This window comes from Salvelinus namaycush, chromosome 29 (genome assembly GCF_016432855.1).
Source record: "Salvelinus namaycush isolate Seneca chromosome 29, SaNama_1.0, whole genome shotgun sequence".
Classification (NCBI taxonomy): Eukaryota; Metazoa; Chordata; class Actinopteri; order Salmoniformes; family Salmonidae; genus Salvelinus; species Salvelinus namaycush.
The window spans coordinates 26,952,678-26,975,508 of record NC_052335.1 but is presented as its reverse complement, the minus strand read 5'-3'; the positions used below and the strand labels follow the sequence as shown (position 1 = coordinate 26,975,508).

At 43.2% G+C, this 22,831-nt stretch overlaps 1 protein-coding gene across 1 annotated transcript in view; it reads right to left on the bottom strand.

The window, feature by feature from the left end:
* Positions 1–22,831, bottom strand: part of cfap61 (cilia and flagella associated protein 61) — a 33,426-nt gene that overhangs the window by 3,966 nt on the left and 6,629 nt on the right. The window contains exons 14-22 of the mRNA XM_038968424.1: positions 22,105–22,233; positions 16,549–16,676; positions 14,162–14,254; positions 13,808–13,976; positions 13,426–13,591; positions 2,007–2,314; positions 1,420–1,747; positions 422–501; positions 17–222 (exon numbers count right to left, since the gene is read on the bottom strand). Of these exons, the coding sequence (XP_038824352.1) occupies positions 17–222; positions 422–501; positions 1,420–1,747; positions 2,007–2,314; positions 13,426–13,591; positions 13,808–13,976; positions 14,162–14,254; positions 16,549–16,676; positions 22,105–22,233 (1,607 nt within the window). The remainder of the gene's footprint in view (positions 1–16; positions 223–421; positions 502–1,419; positions 1,748–2,006; positions 2,315–13,425; positions 13,592–13,807; positions 13,977–14,161; positions 14,255–16,548; positions 16,677–22,104; positions 22,234–22,831) is intronic.

Sequence of the window (22,831 nt, the reverse complement as noted above, 5' to 3'; positions counted from 1 at the left end):
CCCAGCAGCTACCTACATGTAGAGGTCGTGAACCAGCCCTTCATCATAACGGGAACACAGGCGGTTGAGAAGCAGCTCATGTTTCCCATAGAGACACAGGTAGTTGGAGACTGGGAAGGGCTTCAGTGACAGACAGGTGATTGTCTCCACCATGTCGTACTGGTTCAGGTGCAGGTGGAAGTAGTTGCCAGTCTCAATGCGGCCAGTCAGGATCTCTCTTCCCTGGGGAGAATAGGACAAATCAGACAGAGATTTCAGTATTGTTGTTAACATTACAACTTGTATGAGAACTTGGAAAAATAATCTAGATCTTTTTCAGAACTTGCTTTTCAAAATGAGCAGTCACAAAGAGAAATGCATACTTATGTGACAAAATAATCAAGCCATGCACTTTCTAGTGAGGATTTAAAATGGTACCTACCTCTACAGGGTGAACTGCAGATGGCCTTTGCTCTGGTTTGGTAGCATGGAGATAACTGTATCCTCCTGGCAGTCTACCACCTTGGTAAAAACAGTGTGTACAGATGTTACAAGCAGATAGAACAGCTGAACAGGGTTTTATGGGTCTACTGATGCCAATAAACAATGAAAACCCAGGCATGACTCCAAGTCACAGACATGTCTTGCTTACAGTGTCTGAAAATAATGTTTCCAACTGTGGGATGCTTTGAAATACCTAATTAGTGTAATATTTATAAAAACACATGGTAACTTGATGAGCAATAAATAGTTACAGTACTATATTTATTTTCAAATGAACAGAATTGTATATGTGTGGATAACTACCACAGTAGTTACTACAGACAATGCTGTAGAATAATGCCGGGTGATAAGGTATTTCTACCACTAGGAAAAACGTTCAAGGCTTTTCAATTTGTTTGAAACAGACAAAAATAAGTGGTTGTATTGTGAGCACAGCTCTTCACCTGACCTTGTTTACCCTGTGACTAAACAAATACAGAATCGGCCATTGTTATGGTTCATTGTTGTTTGATGATCAAACAGTAAAATGAGAAAGAAGCGAGTAGCTCAGAGATTCCATTACCAGGGTACAATTTAGCATTACATAAAAATGTGAGATGGAGTACATTGTCCTGAACAGACAGGATAACAGGACATACAATGTGCGAACCTTTGGGTTTTGAATAAGTCAACAATAAATCAATAATGAATAAATCAACAATGAATTAGTTATAATTAGAATTATGACTCAATCAGTATTATAAACTGGGTGATTAGTGCCCTGAATGCCAAGGCTAAAGGCTGTATCCATGCACTCCGCACTGCGTCGTCATTAAGAACAGCCCTTAGCCGTGGTATACTGGCCATATTCCACATCCCCTCAGGCCTTATTGCTTAACTATAACACATGGATGAAGATCATTTCTCTGGCTATGTCTGTGTTGGACGGCAGCAGACCTTGGATCTTGGCTTGTGTGTAGATGGGGATGAGGCGGTCCAGGTCGGCTAGAGAGTTGACGGCCGGCTCCAGCGTGGGGTCGAAGAAGGGCAGCAGAGCAGCAGCCAGCTCCTGGCCCACCTCCCTAGAGTTGAAGCTGGAGTGGGACCACTGGTCTGCGTGATAGCGCCGGGCAAACTTGGTGAGGGGCCCGGCTGCGCGGATGGTGGAGTCGTTCGTATGGAATGTGGTGTCTATGACCAGTCGGCCGTCGTACACCAGACAGGCGTCGTTGATGGTCTTAAAGGCATCGTAGTCCACCCCTTTGGAGGAGAGGTTCATAAACACCTACAGAGAGAAATCGAGGATGGTTAGGCAGTTTTACTACATTAAATGATCCTGCTACCAACTATTTTACTCTGCTCATAAGATTATGAAATCCACAATTAAAATGGACAATAAGAGACCAAAAATGATTGAAGCCCACAACACCTCTGATATACATTCCATTTTAGAGGCCTGTTACAAATTCACTGAATCAAGTATGAGGCTACTGCACCCTAGTAAGAGCGCCTCTTTTCTCTCAGAGATGGTGATTTGGACTTACAGAGCACTCCAGCCGGAGAGGCTGACTGTCACTGGTGAAGGACAAGGAGGTGATTGGCTCAGGGTTCTGTCCGTCATTCATCTGGGCCAGCAAGCAGTTGTGGTGAACATGGACCCCGCTCTTCTCCAAGGCCTTCTTCATGGCCTTCTCCACTGTGGGGTTGCTGAAGCACGAGCTGGGGCTGCAGCTGGAGCCCTCCGTGGTGGGCAGATGGACCAGATGGATGCAATAGCCTTGGACATCCAGGCATAACAGAGTCTCCACACAGGTGTACACGTCAATGGTGTTGCCGTACACTATGGCATTACCTGTAGTGCCACAAAAAAAAGACATTCCAACAAAGAACAGATTGAATGAATAGCGAGCTTGATGCAATTTACAATCACAAAAGGATTGGTTGAAATGTATTACAGCCAGCCTTCTCAAATTACTCAGATGCTATGTGGATGGAGAAGGTCGGGTCACTTGGCAACAAGGGGGCACGGCAACCACACAAAGACTGCCTAATCTTCTCTTTGTCAGTGAAGAGCTGTGGAGGAGGGATGAGATGAGAGCAGCTATTTGAGTGACCTCTGAATTCTTACAGCTCAGCCTCTCCTGATGATGAAAACTCACTGATGTTAATAATGACGGTAATAGGAGGATCTAAATTAGTTTAGCCTCGGTGAATGTGTCCTTTGATGCACAGGTTTCAGAAGTGGCCCTTTTCTCCTCGATCTAGCCATCCCTAGCCTTGGGCTTATTATCCTAAATGGGAAGAACAACCATGGCTGCCGCATTCCAGTTGATTTGGGAGACAGTAATGTAGATATTGTCCCTGAATAAAATAATTTCTAAGGCCTGTATAAAAAAAGTATTTTAATCTTTTTTGGGGTATAAAAGGAGAAGAATTGTATAGTAGTATGCATTTAAGTAAGCATCATTCTGGTCGAAAAACTAGAGATCATCCCAAATTTTGTAATCATCATTTATAAGGACTGCAAGCATGAAGTTGATGCATTTATGTAGAAGGAAAGCTGTTCAATGAAGCACCCCACTGTTAGTCAGGGCTTTGCTTTTCTGTCTCTGTCCATGGTGCTGAAGTGAACAGCAACAGCAGTGCCACTACAGAGGACAATGCTGCCAGTACACTTTAAACGCTTTTTATATTTCTATGAAGTATATCATTATTATTCCTCTTTTCTATAATTATTTTGCTGAAATTAAAAGGAATAAGGAACAAGATGGCGCCAGAAAGGATGGCAGATGTTTTACGTACCTGTCACGTTCCTGACCTTATTTCCCTTGTTTTGTATTTATTTAGTATGGTCAGGGCGTGAGTTGGGGTGGGTTGTCTATGTGTGTTTTTCTATGTTGGGATTTTGTGTTCGGCCTGGTATGATTCTCAATCAGAGGCAGCTGTCAATCGTTGTCCCTGATTGAGAATCATACTTAGGCAGCTGGGGTTTCACGTTTGTTTTGTGGGTGTTTGTTTCCTGTGTCAGTGTTTGTGCCACACGGGACTGTTACGGTTAGTTCGTTTGTTATTTTGTATCGTGTATTGTTTTCGTGTATATTAAATATCATGGAAACTTACCACTCTGCACATTGGTCCTCCGATCCTTCTCGCCTCTCCTCGTCCGATGAGGAGGACGAAATAGACTGCCGTTACAGTACCCCAAGCCGATTGTGTTTTTTTTGTTTGTTTATTTGCGTTGTTTGTAACTTATTTTTATACTTATTTTGTACATAATGCTGCCGCTACTGTCTCTTATGACCGAAAATAACTTCTAGACATCAGGACAGTGATTACTTACCACGGACGAGCAGAATCCTCTTTTTTCTTTCACGACTCTGACAACGCCGACGCGAACGATACACTGCTTCCTCGGAAACAGGCCCTGATCCCCGTGATCTGCGTGAAGAGGAGGCGGAGAAAGAGGGGGCGAAGGTCGGGCTGCCTTCTGAGAATTCGTAGGCGATCGAATAAACCCCCACTTCCCTCCATTCTGCTAGCAAACGTGCAATCTTTGGACAATAAAATCAACAAGTTACGCGGAAGATTAAACTACCACTGTTCTAAACTGTAACATCCTATGCTTCACGTAGTCGTGGCTGAACAATGACAACATCAACATATCCTGCCGATGTACCGGCAGGATAGAACAGTGGCATCTGGTAAGACAAGGGGCGACGGTCTATTTATTTTTGTAAACAACAGCTGGTACACAATATCTAAGGAAGTCTCGAGCTATTGCTCGCCAGAGGTAGAGTATCTCATGATAAGCTGTAGACCACACTACCTACTGTGGTGGAAAATCGTCTTACGAATATAACACTTACAAGAACTTGTGAATTCAATAAAGGCTTTTAATACAGAAATATCATAAGCCCTGCTGGTCCGCGGAACCACCCACAGACCCTAAGCACTGGCTCTGTTCTTATACACATACAGCATATGAGTCCACCCTATATGCAAATTAAGTTCCTTCCCTCAGTCCATCTGCCACCATTATCTTTTAGTTTAAGCTTCCTGCTTGTTCACACCCAATAACGCCCATATCTGCTTTCAGTTAGGTTATAATGGTGGCAGGACCCCTTCATGTCCTAAAAATAATATATGTCCATCTATCCTATGGGCCTATGTCTTTGGCCTTCGTACTTATGTTTAGCTTGGTGTACTCTTCGGTATGTTTGCCCTTATTAGGACTAGTAGACTATGTGTCCTTCTAACATTAGTATGTCCAGCTGTTCTATGCACTTAAGTGTCGCCTTCTCCTACTGTGGTCTGATGTACACATGTTTTTGCTCTATAGTATTATATCTGTCCCTATATGTGACAATAACTACCACACTACTGAGAGAGTTTTCATCTGTATTCTTTGTAGCTGTTTACATACCACCAGAGTCAGAGGCTAAGACTGCGTTGAATGAGCTGCATTCCCCCATAAGCAAACAAGAAAATGCTTACCCAGAGACGGCACTCCTAGTAGCTGGGGACTTTAATGCAGGGAAACTTAAATTTGTATTACCAAATTTCTATCAGCATGTTAAATGTGCAACCAGAGGGAAAATAACTTTGGACCACCTTTACTCTACACACAGAGACGCATACAAAGCTCTCCCTCTCCCTCCATTTGGCAAATCTGACCATAATTCTATCCTCCTGTTTCTAGCACCAGTGACTAGATCAATAAAAAAGTCGTCAGAGGAAGCAGATGCTAAGCTACAGGACTGTTTTGCTAGCACAGACTGGAATATGTTCCGCGATTTCTCCAATGGCATTGAGGAGTACACCACATCAGTCATTGGCTTCATCAATAAGTTAATTGATGACGTCGTCCCCACAGTGACTGTACGTACATACCCCAAACAAAAGCCATGGATTACAGGCAGCATCCACACTGAGCTAAAGGCTAGAGCTGCCGCTTTCAAGGAGCGGGACTCTAACACGGAAGCTTGTAAGAAATCCCGCTATGCCCTCTGACGAACCACCAAACAGGCAAAGCGTCAATACAGGACTAAGATCGAATCGTACTACACCGGCTCTGACACTCGTCGGATGTGGCAGGGCTTGCAAACCATTACAGACTACAAAGGGAAGCACAGCCGGGAGCTACCCAGTGACACGAGCCTACCAGACAAGCTAAACCACTTCTATGCTCGCTTCGAGGCAAATAACACTGAAACATGCATGACAGCACCAACTGTTCCGGAAGAATGTGTGATCACTCTCTCCACAGCCGATGTGATCCTCAACACAGGGGCCCCTCAGGGGTGCGTGCTCAGTCCCCTCCTGTACTCCCTGTTCACTCATGACTGCACGGCCAGGCACGACTCCAACACCATCATTACATTTGCCGATGACACAAAGTGGTAGGCCTGATCACCGATAACGACGAGACAGCCTATAGGGAGGAGGTCAGAGACCTGGCCATGTGATGCCAGGACAACAACCTCTCCCTCAACGTGATCAAGACAAAGGAGATGATTGTGGACTACAGTAAAAAGAGGAACGAGCACGCCCCCATTCTCATCGACGGGGCTGCAGTGGAGCAGGTTGAGAGCTTCAAGTTCCTTGGTGTCCACATCACCAACAAACTAACATGGTCCAAGCACACCAAGACAGTCGTGAAGAGGGCACGACAAAACCTATTCCCCCTCAGGAGACTGAAAAGATTTGGCATGAGTCCTCAGATCCTCAAAAGGTTCTACAGCTGCACCCTCGAGAGCATCCTGACTGGTTAAATCATTGCCTGGTATGGCAACTGCTCGGCCTCTGACCGCAAGGCACTACAGAGGGTAGTGCGAACAGCCCAGTACATCACTGGGGCCAAGCTTCCTGCCATCCAGGACCTCTATAAGAGGTGGTGTCAGAGGAAGGCCCTAAAAATTGTCAAAGACTCCAGCCACCCTAATCATAGACTGTTCTCTCTGCTACCGCACTGCAAGCGGAACCGGAGCGCCAAGTCTACCTCAAATAACCGGTGCCCCCGCACATTGACTCTGTATCGGTACCCACCTGTATATAGCCTCACTATTGTTATTTCACTGCTGCTCTTTAATTACTTGTTACTTTTATCTCTTATTCTCATCTGTATTTTTGTTAAACTGCATTGTCAGTTAGGGGCTCGTAAGTAAGCATTTCACTGTTGTATTCGGCGCATGTGACGAATACAATTTGATTATATTTGATTTGAACCAATATGTCTTCAACATATTTTTTTTGGTCTACATTAGATTCATAGTAGAAGTAATTTGCATTTAGTAATGATTTCCTCCATAATGAACAGATCCCCTAATTAGTTAATATAATAGGCTTAATCTGAATCACTGCACATCTCATATTTCTTCAGATGAAAAATATTAATTCTACTTAAGCACATCAGTCTTTTCATCAGCAGAAAACCTTACATTCCAAATAGCATCCTATTCCCTTTATAGCGCACTACTTTTGACCAGGGCCCTATATAGGGAATAGGGTACCATTAGGGAGCTAGCCTCTCAGAAATTAGTATCACCCTGTAAATGGAGGGAGATGGAGGAGGCATACCTGGTTGAGAGAGATGAAAGATTTCCCCCTCTCACTAATTAGACCCTAATTATTCATAGACTTTTGAATAATGTTACATCCGTGGAAATTAATGTAAGGGCGCTATCATGCCTTTAGCACTTCCTACATACAGTAGTATACCAAACATTAAGAACACCTTCCTAATATTGAGTTGCACCCCCTTTTGCCCTCAGAACAGACTCAATTCATCGGTGGATGGACTCTACAAGGTGTCGAAAGCGTTCCACAGGGATGCTGTTGTGTCAAGTTGGCTGGATGTCCTTTGGGTGGTGGACCATTATATATATTTTTATACTTTATACTATCTTTTTTATTGAAGAACACATAAACAAAAAACGGTCTGGCAGGTACAGTATACATCATGCGTACAACAGTAACATCATCTTTGAATTAGACAATGTACGAAACCCATTTTTCCCAGTATTCCTGGCCTCTCTCTTCATGTGTTCTTAAAGGTCATACGCTCCATATAGTGTATTTCTTTAACAATGTCTACCCATTGGGTCACGGGGTCTTTTTGTAGCCATTTCCTAGTGATAGCCTTTTTACTGGCTGCCAGTAGGACCTTCAAGAGATACTTTTCTCTATTGTGTAAGTTATCAGGTATTTCACCTAAATACAGAGAAATTAATGTTTGATGAATGCTTGTTCTATGTCAAAACCACTTCATTTTTTTCTTATTTCTCCACAGTAGGATTAAACAGCAGGGCAGGACCAAAATATATGAGTGTGATCCGCCCTTGATAGCCCACATTCTCTCCAATAGTCTGTTTTGATTTCAGTTTAGGTGTTGTGAAGAAACGGATAACATCCTTCCAACAGAATTCCTTCCCATACCTCAAGTTAGTAGAGCTTAATTGAGTCGTAAATCAAATCAAATCAAACCTTGATATCCGTTTGTTCCATTCCTTAAACTGTTTAGGTGGGATTTGATTGGGCAGTGATTGGAACAAATACAGTCACCTTGGCAGGATGTTCATTTTGATTGTTTCGATCAAACTACTAAGATCCAAAGGAAGTGAATTCCACCTGGTCAGGTCATCATATATTTTTTTGTTGATGGGAACGTAATTCATGTCATAAAGTTTGGGTGTATCTTTTGGTAGGTTTACTTCAAGATATTTAATGGATGAAGAGGTCCACTGGAAGTTATACCTGCTCTTCAGTGCTTCCTGTGGGGTATGATTATATACTAGGGCTTGGGTCTTATGTACGTTAAGCACACACCCTGAATATCTTCCAGATGTTTGTAAAACATCCATCAATCTAGGTACACTTTAATCTGGGTCTTTAAGGAACAAGAGAACATCATCAGCATACATGCAAATCTTATGTCCACTGCCTCTTACTGTTACTCCCTCTAAATATGGGTCCTGTCTTATTGCCTGGGCTAATGGCTCGATGTACAAGGAGAAGAGCCTGGGTGAAAGATTACAGCCTTGTCTTGCCTCACATTCTAAAATTATAATTAGTGACAAATGTCCATTAATCTTTATTCTGGCAGTCGGACATGAATAGTGTTTTGGCGCAGTGTATCACTTCTTTGTTGAAACCAAATCTATACATAACTTGGAATAGATAATCCCATCCCACTGAATCAAATGCTTTTTCTGCATCTAGACTGATTAATATAGCACTTATCTTCTCCTGACTGACGTGGTCCATGACATGTAATGTTCTCCTTATGTTGTCTGTCTATTCCGTATGAACCCAGTTTAATCCCCATCAATCAATTTTGGGATTATGTCCTCTATTCTTTTGGCTGTTAATGATGCATACAGTTTATAATCCATGTTAAAAATTGTGATAGGTCTATAGGAACTGCATTCCTGCTTATCTTTACCCTCTTTTGGAATTACAGATATTATGGCTTCTCTCCAGTGGTGGTAGATCCCCCTCCCGCAGAGTCCAGTTAAAACAGGCCTGAAGTAGAGGTGTTAGTTGTTCTCTGAAGGCTTTGAACCATTCTGAAGGGAAGCCATCAGAGCCTGGAGACTTGTTAACTTTTAGATTAGACATTGCATTATTCATTTCTTCAGTAGTTATTTCTGAAGGAAGTAAAAAAAAAAAAAAATACTATTGTCTGTGCATCTACCTTCTCTGGTTGCTTGTACAGATTTGTATAGCATGATTCAAATGCATTCTGTATTTCACCCACAAATTGTATTATGTGCTTATTGTTTTCTGAGTCTGCATGCTAGAAATTGTGTTGCCTTTGAGCCTCATTCATAATATCATTGTTTGCGGAACCTGAGCTTTTTCTCAACTTCTTCACTATAAATCTGGCCAATTTCCTGTTTTACCTGTTGAATCTCTGGTAATATAAGAGGGTCTTTGTATTGACTATGAGATCGTTCTGAGCTTCCTAAAGTTTCAGCAGTTTCTTTGCTTGAATCTTTTCTTGAGAGATGATGTGGATATGATCTTCGCTCTAATAACCGCCTTAGCTGCATCCCACAATGTAGAAGGGGATACTTCCCTGTTATCATTATTCTCCAGATAGACGTTCAATTCTGTCTTTATTGATTCCTTGAATGCTGGATCATTCAGCTTGCTTGTATTAAGCCTCCATAGAGTATTTCTTGGTTTGCTATTAAGGTTAACTCCATTATGATCCTACATCTGCCCGATCCTACATCTTTAGACTTGTGCCTATCTGCTCTGTACATGAAAAAGTAAAAAGTATATTCCCTTCCTGACATATGGAAGTTGTGCAATACATCATTCCTGTAATATCCAATTGATATTTTTAGCAACCAGACTTATTTACCTATTTTGATTTGTGCTGTCCAATTTTGAGTTTGAAATCATGTTAAAATCCCCTCCACAGATAAGAGTGCCAGAGGTTTCCTTCCTAAAGAAGACGATGTCACTCCCCAGGGGCACGTATAATGTACATTCAATAATGTAACTTCCTTGCGATCCAGTTTACATTTAACAAGGATAAATCTACCCTCCTTGTCTTTTATTTATGACATAAACAAAACATTTACTGAATTTGGGATAAAAATTGCAACACCCCATCTACCCGTTTTATAAGAGAAAAAGCTATCCCTATAGCCCATTTTCTCGAGTTTCTCATGTTCAGGATGGGATAAATGAGTTTCCTGTCAGAATAATATGTCAACTCTCTCCCGTTTCATCTTTGCTATTACCTTACTTCTCTTGATGGCACTCCCCAGTCTGTTAACAATGAGACTTATGACCTTAAATCCAGATGATGCATCAATATAAACCCCAAAACCTGTGTACCATAACAGCCTGCTTAACATGAACCTAAAAAAGAATGAAAAATCAAGAACAATAGAAAAGTAAACCAAAGTGGGAAGAGACTTTGCTTTAAGGACTCCCATGTCAGAGGATTGTCCCTTGCCTCTGGAGTTTGAGGGGATGAACCTGACCGCTGGAAAGCCCCTTGCTCAAGTATCAAAATGCGTGACGCAGTCTGAAACAAAACCTGTTGGAACCAAATAAAAATGCCGCCTTTTTGTCGCCTAGACACATCGGATAATTACAAGAGCAAAGTAGAAGTGTAATGTAACAGAGGATAAATAATGGAACAGTAACAGTCTGGTCCATATCTTATATCCTAGAATAGCCTATATAAGCCATCAACCATATGCAGTCCATTCATTGAATCCTCCCCATGATACAATATGTCCTTCTGTCACCTCGTTGTCAGTGTCATCAAATCAAATTTTATTAGTCACATGCGCCGAATACAACAGTGAAATGCTTACTTACAAGCCCCTAACCAACAATGCAGTTTAAAAAATACGAATAAGAATAAGAAATAAAAGTAACAAGTAATTAAAGAGCAGCAGTAAAATAACAATAGCGAGACTATATACAGGGTGTACCAGTACAGAGTCAATGTGCGGGGGCACCGGTTAGTCGAGGTAATTGAGGTAATATGTACATGTAGGTAGAGTTATTAAAGTGACTATGCATAGATAATAACAGAGAGTAGCAGCGGTGTAAAAGAGGGGGGGGCAATGAAAATAATCTGGATAGCCATTGGATTAGATGTTCAGGAGTCTTATGGCTTGGGGGTAGAAGCTGTTTAGAAGCCTCTTGGACCTACACTTGGCATTCCGGTACCGCTTGCCGTGCGGTAGCAGAGAGAACAGTCTATGACTAGGGTGGCTGGAGTCTTTGACAATTTCTAGGGCTTTCCTCTGACACCGCCTGGTATTGAGGTCCTGGATGGCAGGAAGCTTAGCCCCAGTGATGTACTGGATCGTACGCACTACTCTCTGTAGTGCCTTGCGGTCGGAGGCCGAGCAGTTGCCATACCAGGCAGTGATGCAACCAGTCAGGATGTTCTCGATGGTGCAGCTGTACAACCTTTTGAGGATCTGAGGACCCATGGCAAATCTTTTCAGTCTCCTGAGGGGGAATAGGTTTTGTCGTGCCCTCTTCACGACTGTCTTGGTGTGCTTTGACCATGTTAGTTTGTTGGTGATGTGGACACCAAGGAAGCTCTAAACCTGCTCCACTACAGCCCCTTCGATGAGAATGGGGGCGTGCTCGGTCCTCCTTTTCCTGTAGTCCACAATCATCTCCTTTGTCTTGATCACGTTGAGGGAGAGGTTGTTGTCCTGGCACCACACGGCCAGGATAACATTAGCTAATAGATATGTTAATAACGTGACCATACGTAATGTGTCAATGTAGGCCACATACTTTAGGGTTCTCACCCTTACAAAGCAGTGGGGGAAAATATGGGAGCTGTTTTACCTCTTGCAATGTCAACCATAACAGTCCAATAAGTCTAACATCTCGCTGTGACTACTAAGTCCGTAAAATTCGATTAGTTAGTTTCTATCTTTGTTGGAAATGCCTGAGTCTCTCTCGAATGTGAACGTCCTCTCGCCAAGGTGACTTCCCTCTTTCTCCGCGACTCTGCCCGCCGACCATGAGTCTTTCAGCCAATGAAGACGCCTGTCTCCTGATGGTATACTCCACTGGGACGCCCCTCAACTTCAGGTCTTCAGCAGCCTGCATGCTATTATGAAACCGGGTTGTTATCCAGAAATACTCACATCTTTGCCGGGAATGTTGTTTGGAAACGAATCTCTTTCTCTTTTAGTACCTTCTTAATGGGGGAGTATTCCTTCCTTATTGTCAGCATCTCTCCCGCATAGTCATGATCAAAGAACACTTGTTGGCTTTGGAAGTTAACAGGCTTTTTCCAGGCTGCACGGAGGACTTTCTCTTTGACTAAGAATTGTAGGAAGTGCACAACTATGGATCTTGGTAGGTCACCACTGAGGGGTTTTGAGGCCAGAGCTCGGTGTGCTCGAATTTGGGCATTGAGTATTTTTCTGTTCCCTCGACCACAGAATAAAGTTTCATGTTAATACGACGTGAAACACCTTTGAGTTCTGTCACTTTTGCCTGTAGTGCGTGCTGGCTTTTCAAAGACTGTACAAGTGCGTCCTTTATCGCAGTGTTCTATGTATCCGTTTCCCCAATGTGCTGTTCTGCATCCCCCATTCTTGTAGACAAAGTTCTTCTTTGTTTTCTTCAAGTTTCTGGTTAATGTCCTTCTCGAATTCATGTAGTTATTTTCGTACATCTTCTCGGAGTTCCCCTCGAAAGTGGAATTCCTCCTTTATCACCTCACGGAAAGAGGGATATTTTGCTGCTGCTAGCTCGTTTGTGCTAGCATTAGCCATCTCTGTTTCGTCGACAATTTTAGTTTCTTCTACCTTGTTACGGACTATCGTTGTAGCTCCACAACCTTTTCCTGCTTCCCCCTTTTCTATTGTAGCATAAGTTACTATAATACTATAATAGAGTAAATACTTGAATTTGGGGGAATTTGGGGGAAATACCCAACCGATGTGCAGTACGAAAAATCTGGCAGCCATTTCCTAAATTGCGTCACTGAAAGTCTGTGGTGGCCCATTCTTGATACACACGGGAAACTGTTGAGCGTGAAAAACTCAGCAGTGTTGCAGTTCTTGACACAAATTGGTGCACCTGGCACCTCCTACCATACCTGTTCAAAGGCACTTCAATCTTTTGTCTCGCCCATTCACGCTCTGATGGCCCACATACACAATCCTTTTCTTAATTGTCTCAATGCTTAAAAATCCTTCTTTAACCTGTCTCCTTCCCTTCATCTACACTGATTGAAGTGGATTTAACAGGTGACATTAATAAGGGATCCTAGCTTTCACCTGGATTCACCTGGTCAGTCTGTCATGGAAAGAGCATAATGTTTTGTACACTCAGTGTACATACTCACCTGGTTAGCAGCCAGTATGTGTCAATCCTCACATTTTGCTTGGCATGAAAAGGAGTGGCAAGGAGTGGCATGATGGCAGAAACAGATTGGTATCCAGGCCACATACATACCCTTCAGCTTCACAAAGTTGTTGAGCAGCCACTGGTAAGCGGTCACACAGTCGTGGTGGTCGTTGAGGGTGAAGAGGTTGGATGGGACGGGCCCGGTGTATCTACGGCGGGGCTGGGCTGGGAGCTGGCTTTTGGGTGGAAGAAGACTGCCAGTGGGACAGGGAACCTAGCAGGGACGAACCCAGAAATCCTCACAGCAATCATTCAGGTTTTAGAACATCAATACAGAATCATGTGATTATGAAATGATGACTATTGTGACAAAATAAAATAAATGACACTATAGAAATTGTGCTTTAATTTCCCCCAACACTATGACATAAAACATATTATACATATACTACTACTAATTATAATTTTATATGCAGGATGTCCCTCCAACCTGGTACTGCTGGCCTGTACAGAGGATGAGATGATCATAAGGCACTTTCCTGCCCCCAGATACCAGTACATGCTTGGCTGCCCTGTCGATGCCCACCATCTTGCCTGTCACCACGTTGATCCAGGAGCGTAGAGACATCTGGGCATAGTCCCTGTCGCTGGAGCTATGACTGTGGGCAGCGGACAGGGGCACAAAGGTAAACATTTTTGTATCCTAGCGTATTATGGAGCCCGTTGAAAGACATCCTCGAACGCGAAAGATTAAATAATGCACAAGCATTAATGAGTTTTCCATTGATGACTACAGTCCACCACGTAGGACAAATGACAACAAGAGAAGCTGCAGGTGTCTCACCTCGTGGACAAGAATCTCATCTTTTCATTGGTGTAGTAGCCTGGGAAGCCATGCGTGGAGATCAGAGTCATGTTATTGAACCTCAGGTGTGGGCTGGAGAAGGAAAGGAACATAGTGTTTACTGGGAAGATAACCCTGACTCATGAGTGCAGCTACTGTGCAGTGCAGAATAGGAGCACGTTTATTTTCTCAGAAAAGATGACCTCATCCTACCTAAACACAGATGCTTTTGACCTGATGATCAAAACATTGTATTTCGCCAATAATTATCTTTCAGCGTTCCTGTTCCATTTTCTAGTAGTGGGGAAAATCTAATACCTAACATATAGTACATGGGTTCCAGGAAGAATAGAGGACATCACAGAGAAATGAGCACAGGCTCTCTCTGTCTGCAGTGTTCTGTTATTCTCTGAGAGCTGAGTGAGGGGGCGCAGATGCAGCTGAATGGTTCCATCTAATACCCCTATTGCATTTCATCTACATCGGTATGCATTAAAAATCCTTTGTTTTCTAAACCTCATAGTAAAAGCCCTTCCTTTTGTTTTGTCTGGTTTTGTCCCCAGTCTGTAGTGTTCCTCTTATGCGTTTACTATCAGGAGTGTAAAAGGTCTCTTGTGATGTAAATGTCCTCCTTTGTTCTGTGCCAAATGGACATTATCCCTATTGGTGATACAACAGAGAAAGCCTCAATGGTGTTGTGTGAAAAGGAGATGTACACTGAGCTGAGCCATGTCATGTCAAGCTTTAGATCGCCTGCAAGTCTGCTGCCTCTCTCTGGGAGGGAAAGTGATTGATTTTGGCTAATGAATGCACTGCCTCTAAGTCACAAATGTGTGTAGGAAGTGAACAAATACCTTTTACGGCAACACAAACTTGTTCTTTCAACACACAATAGTTATTACAACCCTTTAATGTTGATAGATTTTAACACTTGGCTTGCTGTATAGAGAAACTAACTAAACTACAGTCTTTGTTAAAAACGGCAGCCTAATCCAGTGTGTTTTCTGGTGAACAGAGAATAATCAGAGCTCATTTTAATCCAAATTTCCGTGTTAATCTGAGCCAGAAGGTGGGTTTAACGCCCAGCACTGAGGCATTAAGGCCTCTTATTGCGTTCTGGACGTGACCTCCTGGCGTTCTGTCTGTCTGTTATCAGGCGCTGACAGACAACCGCTGTGACCCCGACGCTCCACTCCCCCCACCCCACTGACCACCAGGCAGAGAGGCCGAGCCACCCCACCAGCTCTTTATCTGTCTGCCCTGCTCCCCCTGATCTGACCCTGTCCCACTGAGGAGTGGAGGAGGGCTGGATGGAGGAGGATGGAAAGCTGGAGGCCAGCCGTTTGAGTTGGCCTGATAAGGGGGCCCAGCAGGGCCCAAGCTGACCCATCACTCAGCCGGCCCACTGCTAGCACCGCCTCACCATTAGTTTAGTGGACACTAACTGCCTCATTAGTCAAGTCATTAGTGACAGCAAACACAGATCGCTGCAGAAGATCCCTGACAGGAGAACAGTGGAGTGTCTAATTAAAGGGCCAGCTCCGGGCCCTCCTGAATGCCAGCCCCAGGCAGCTGTGTGCCCATCGCCCCGCCGCCCCTGCCTGCCAACCCCCTCACTGAGTTATGCACGCTCCCTCCCTCCGCGCTGCTTTCACATCCACACACAATGACCCGGTTGCTTGGCAGTTATCGGCTGGCGGCGAATGAGCAGAACCTAGACGCCATATTGTTTGGAGGAACAGTTCATCTCAAAGACGGAATGAATAAAAACATTTTAGCAGCGCCTCCTCTTTCTAGCCAACCAAAAGTCTGGCGACATTTCCAGATATTGGATGCCTGGAATAAAAGGCGAATTCAGGAGAAAAGTCATTCTGAAAGTGAATGCTGTTGACATACACTTTAGACAAGTGTTTTTACTCATGGTCAAGGAGGGTTGTCGTGTTTGCAGGCTTTCATCCAAGCCTACAGATATAATGACTCATTCATCAAATCAACTAAACATCAAGACTTAAGCAAGAATCTGCACACCGCATGTGTAGATAGTCATAAATAAGCTTTCTTAACCTATGCAAAACATACTGTAATAACAAAAGGTGTGGTATTGGTGTTTGTTTGAAGGTAACCATGAATTCAGGCCAATACTAAGCTGGCTGTAAGATTGCCTTGGTGGGAGAAGGGATGGTTATGCATTCACACATGTTGCTCTGGGTGGGTATACTCATATTTCTACTAATCACCGCTGCTAAAGCTGCACACACTGGTGCTCTAATACCTACCAGTCACTCCCACTAATTACAATCATCTAGAGGAGGATGTCATTGAGCTTCCTCTAATACACACAATTCTAAATGCAATTTATGAATGCCATGTATACAATTTCTCATTACCAGAAAGCAAGCACCTCCAGAAATGCTAAGCCAGTGTCTGATGCCCCCACTACCACGATCCTGGCATTGATGGTGACTTTTGGTTCCATGGTTAGTTTTCGGTTGATGTGGTTGAGAGCATACGAGACCTGAGGAGAAGAGAGAGACAGCGTGTGTAAGTCACAGATTCATCCATTTGATTACTTCAGAAGAGTTCTCCAGCAATCTAACCAATATACAGTACCTGTCACGCCTGCTCCAGCTCCCCCTCTTTGGCTCTCAAGGGCACCAGTCTGCCCATCATTATGCACACCTGTCACCAGCATTACGCGCATCAGCGCTTCATTGGACTCACCTGGACTCCTTCACTTTGTTGATTGCTCCCTCTATATCTGTCTGTTCCTCAGTTTGTTCCCCGGGTCAGCATTAATGTCATTTTGTTTCCCATCCAGACACTGTCCGAGGTTTGTTTCTTGTCCGTTAGTCATTAAATGTACACTCCCTGTACTTGCTTCTCGTCTCCCAGCGTCTGTCCTCGCAGTACCAGTCAAATGTTTTGGACACACCTACTCATTCAAAGGTTTTTCTTTATTTTGACTATTTTCTACATTGTAGAATAATAGTGAAGACATCATAACCATGAAATAACACATGTAGTAACCAAAAAAGTGTTAAAGAAATCAAAATATATTTTATATTTAAGATTAAGTAGCCACCCTTTGCCTTGATGACAGCTTTACACACTCTTCATGAGGTAGTCACCTGGAATGCATTTCAATTAACAGGTGTGCTTTGTTAAAAGTTAATTTGTGGAATTTCTTTCCTTCTTAATGCATTTGAGTCAATCAGTTGTGTTGTGACAAGGTAGGGGTGGTATGCAGAAAATAGCCCTATTTGGTAAAAGACCAAGTCCATATTATGGCAAGAACAGTTTAAATAAGCAACAAGAAACAACAGTCCATCATTACTTTAAGACATGAAGGTCAGTCAATGCGGAAAATTTGAAGAACTTTGAACGTTTCTTCAAGTGCAGTCGCAAAAACCCTCAAGTGCTTTGATGAAACTGGTTCTCATGAGGACCGCCACAGGAAAGGAAGACGCAGAGTTACCTCTGCTGCAGAGGATAAGTTCATTAGAGTTACGAGCCTCAGAAATTGCAGGCCAAATAAATGCTTCATTGAGTTCAAGTAACAGACACATCTCAACATCAACTGTCCCTAGGATGGGTGCGTCACTTGAGTGGGTTGAGTCGCTGACGTGGTCTTCCTGTCTGGGTTGGCGCCCCCCTTGGGTTGTGACGTGGCGGAGATCTTTGTGGGCTATACTCGGCCTTGTCTCAGGATGGTAAGTTGGTGGTTGAAGATATCCCTCTAGTGGTGTGGGGGCTGTGCTTTGGCAAAGTGGGTGGGGTTATATCCTGCCTGTTTGGCCCTGTCCGGGGGTATCATCAGATGGGGCTACAGTGTCTCCTGACCCCTCCTGTCTCAGCCTCCAGTATTGATGCTGCAGTAGTTTATGTGTCGGGGGGCTAGGGTCAGTCTGTTATATCTGGAGTATTTCTCCTGTTTTATCCGGTGTCCTGTGTGAATTTAAGTATGCTCTCTCTAATTCTCTCTTTCTCTCTTTCTTTCTTTCTCTCTCTCAGAGGACCTGAGCCCTAGGACCATGCCTCAGGACTACCTGGCATGATGACTCCTTGCTGTCCCCAGTCCACCTGGCCGTGCTGCTGCTCCAGTTTCAACTGTTCTGCCTGCGGCTATGGAACCCTGACCTGTTCACCGGACGTGCTACCTGTCCCAGACCTGCTGTTTTCAAGTCTCTTGAGACAGCAGGAGCGGTAGAGATACTCTCAATGATCGGCTATGAAAAGCCAACTGACATTTACTCCTGAGGAGCTGACTTGTTGCGCCCTCGACAACTACTGTGATTATTATTATTTGACCATGCTGGTCATTTATGAACATTTGAACATCTTGGCCATGTTCTGTTATAATCTCCACCCGGCACAGCCAGAAGAGGACTTGCCACCCCTCATAGCCTGGTTCCCCTCTAGGTTTCTTCCAAGGTTTTGGCCTTTCTAGGGAGTTTTTCCTAGCCACCGTGCTTCTACACCTGCATTGCTTGCTGTTTGGGGTTTTAGGCTGGGTTTCTGTAAAGCACTTTGATATATCAGCTGATGTAAGAAGGGCTATATAAATACATTTGATTTGATTTGTTCAGAGGAGACTGTGTGAATCAGGCCTTCGTGGTCGAATTGCTGCAAAGAAACCACAACTAAAGGACACCAATAATAAGAAGAGACTTGCTTGGGCCAAGAAACACGAGCAATGGACATTAGACCGGTGGAAATCTGTCCTTTGGTCTGATGAGTCCAAATTTGAGATTTTTGGTTAAAACCGTCATGTCTTTGAGAGACGCAGAGTAGGTGAATGGATGATCTCCGCATGTTTGGTTCCCTCCATGAAGCATGGAGGAGGAGGTGTGGGGGTGCTTTGCTGCACTTAACTAGCATGGCTACCACTGCATTCTGCAGCGATATGCCATCCCATCTGGTTCTCTCTTAGCGGGACTATCATTTGTTTTTCAACAGGACAATGACCCAACACACCTCCAGGCTGTGTAAGTGCTATTTGACCAAGAAGGAGAGTGATGGAGTGCTGCATCAGATGACTTGGCCGCCACAATCACCCGACCTCAACCCAATTGAGATGGTTTGGGATGAGTTGGACCGCAGAGCGAAGGAAAAGCAGCCAACAAGTGCTCAGCATATGTGGGAACTCCAGGTGAAGCTGATTGAGAGAATGCCAAGAGTGTGAAAAGCTGTCATCAAGGCAATGGGTGGCTACTTTGAAGAATCTAAAACATAAAATATATTTTGATTTATTTAACACTTTTTTGGTTACTACATGTGTTATTTCATAGTTTTGATGTCTTCACTTTATTCTGCAATGTAGAATATAGTAAAACTAAAGAAAAACCTTTGAATGAGTAGGTGTGTCCAAACTTTTGACTGGTACTGTAGATGACAAACATAATTATTGCTATCCTAAAAGGTGTATTAATGTGCACACCATTTTCCCATTTGGGTTTATTTGAATGACAATGGCCTAAAACCCAGAGACTGGCATTTATCAGAGCACTTAACTACAGAAAAGAGAGTACCAGTTTTCAGTTTTCAAAAAAAATCGTAATATTATTTTAGCAGCATTTATACAAAAAATATGGAAATGTCTTAAAGTTTGATGTTCCACTGGAAACGCTGAGTGAAACGTAATAAGTGCCAATGCTCCTACTTAAATACTAACTATTTTATTATGAGTACTGGCCCTATTGAAAATAAATGTCCAAATGTCAGAGCATTCAATGCAAGGTATAGAGTCAGAATGAACGCAGAGAACATTGTGTTATCCACAGAATTTTCTATCTCCTCACCAATAATCAAACTGTGATTTTAGTGTGCTAATTGGTCCTAGAGCACTCATAATTAGTTACATTGGTTCCCCGTTGGATTGAAAATGGCAGCACACCTCCAAAGGAAGGGGAAACCTGCAGTTGGAATTAACCTTCAAGTAATATTTGCTATTCTCAGTAGTGCCTGCTCTGTTCTTAAAAGAACACATATAAGTTCAAACTCTGACTTCATGTGAAAATGACCAAATGTAATCAAACCTATGTAATTAAAGTGCAAGAACATTCTCCGTTCAGTTAATTACATCTTTATTCTGCTTTGTAACGAACCCCCTAAATAATAATCACCTGAAATACTCCAGCTAACCAAACAACACGATGCAGGTCTGATTCATGCTCTGTCTGGTGCAGGTAGGTATAGGCTAGTGTGGGCAAGTGCAGCTGTCCTTATTCCCTATCCTTGTGGAAATGGTGCCTAACCTTTTCTCTAACATAATGGCCGGGTGCTGTGACCATGGCACTGGGTAATACGATCTGGTATTGACAGAGAGGGAACAGGTGCTTTAAATCTGATTAATACATCTGTGCTGGACACCAGGCTTAGATTACAAGGCTGAGGCTGTGTCACAAATGGCACCAAATGGGATCTGGTCAAAAGTAATGCACTATATAGGGAATAGGGTGCTATTTTGGACATACACTAAGAGACAAAGCTGTGAGGCATCGCTCTGCTATCCTCTTATCTACATGGCAGCCTGGATATGATGGTTGCCGTGTTACTAAATGGAGGTTTTAAATTGGATGGCCTGGAACGGGCGAATGCAGGTGTATCTGTTAATACACTGAGGGAGAGGGGAGTGCCACGCGGTGCACGTGACACATATAGGAACATGTACTCTCAGATTGATTCTATGATCTAAGATTAAAAAGCATGAATAACTGTGCTTATATCGTATGGTTCAGAAAATGCGGTGTGCTATAGCTCTATTGATATTATTAATTTTATAAATAAAATATTAAAGCTGCAATATGTAACATTTTGGGTGACCCGACCAAATTCACATAGACATGTCAATTATAGATCTGTCATTCTCATTGAAAGCAAGTCTAAGAAGCGGTAGATCTGTTCTATGAGCGCTATTTCTATGCTTCCTGTTCTTAAATTTTGTTTTGCGTCTTTTACTTTCGTTTTTGTACATCAGCATTATTTTGGTTATGGAAAAGATATTTCACAACATTTAGATGGTACAATGATTCTCTACACTATACTTGCTTGTTTTATCACATAAACTGAAATTAGGCTATTATAATTTTAGCAACCAGGAAATGGTGGAGTGATTTCTGCATAGTGCATCTAAGAATATATGCTGTGATTAGTGACAATCATATGGTGAAAGTATTAACTAATAAAGTTCTGATTTAGTATAATATTACATTTGCTGCATATCCAAAATAAGTGTTTGATTAAGTCTGAAATGCCTTCCTTTCCTTGTCTCCTTTCCTTGTCTCCCATCACCCACATCAGTGATCATGGAGGAAGAGGACACAAGGAGACGAAGCTAGTTACAACTATTGAGACGCAGAACAGGTGCGGCAGACAGTGGCTTATGACTGACTGTGTGGTAAGTGGACTGTGCTCCTTTACCTGTTAAACAGCAGAGGCAAACATTCCTAACCATCTGTCAGAGCAACCATCTGCTGCCCTCATCTATACTAATACAAGCACTTTAAAAATAGCCTGAGGAGTTGGGTGTGGAAAGACTAATAAAGAAAAGTTGTGCATATATAATACCACTGAAAAAGCTCTACAACTAATTATAAGCAATGTTCAAGACTGCAATGCTATTTGTCCATGGAGTGCCTTACCCTTGATGGAATAATTACCTTTCACATAAAATTATTTTCCAATTGTATCCATCACAATATTTTACTGTTTGAAACAAATATCTATGTTATCTACACTCCATGCTAAGCGGGGAATCCGTCCACTTTAAAGCAGCACCCTCTTGTGGGCATGTAAATTACACACGAAAGATATTTCTCTTCTTTCTCATATCATCTCTCTGCCTCTCATTCTGTTAACCTGGAGACAGTGGGTACTTGCCCAACCTCATTCCCAGGCATGTTAAACCACCAACCAGCCTGTTCATCAGCTGCTGCTGTGCCCACCTGGTCCTTAGTGATCTGCTTGGATGGCGCGTTGATGCCCAGCTCCTCCAGAGGGTAGACAATCTGGCGTCGCGGGTGCACCGGAACCATGCAGTTAAGAACAGAGGTCAGGTAATGGGCACATGAGTTCTGAGGGGAGCGGAAAAGGGGCAAGGGTCAGGGGAGGTGATACCTATCAGCTATACCATTGATGGAGGCAAAGGAAGGGGTGACTAACAGGTGCAAAATATTCCCTATATAGGGCACTACTTTTGACCAGGGCCCATAAGAGCTCTGTAGGGGATGCCATTTGGGATGCAGACATAACTAGCTCTGATGAAGAGGTTGTTTGATACGATTTACACGACCATCAACATGCTCCTGAATAGAAACCACTTCTACTGAATATAACTTCCACTGCCTCGGTCATGGCTGGCCAACCCTATGCTCCAGCATCCACTGCCCAAATAATGATTCCCTCTCCCATTAGATTTTCCATAATTCCATTATTCTATTTACACCTCACCATCTGGTGCATGTTTGTATAAGTTAATTAGCAGAGGGCAAGGAGGAGGATGAGGACAAGGAGAAGGCCTCTACACAATGAGGAAATGTATTCTAACAGTCCAGAGAGGTGGACTTGGTAGTCCTATATCAGCACCTGCTTCTCCAACCCCAGAGAGAGTTGGTGAAGAGTGGCTGGACAAGGACTGAGGAACACTGCACTTATGAATATCTGGTACTGAAC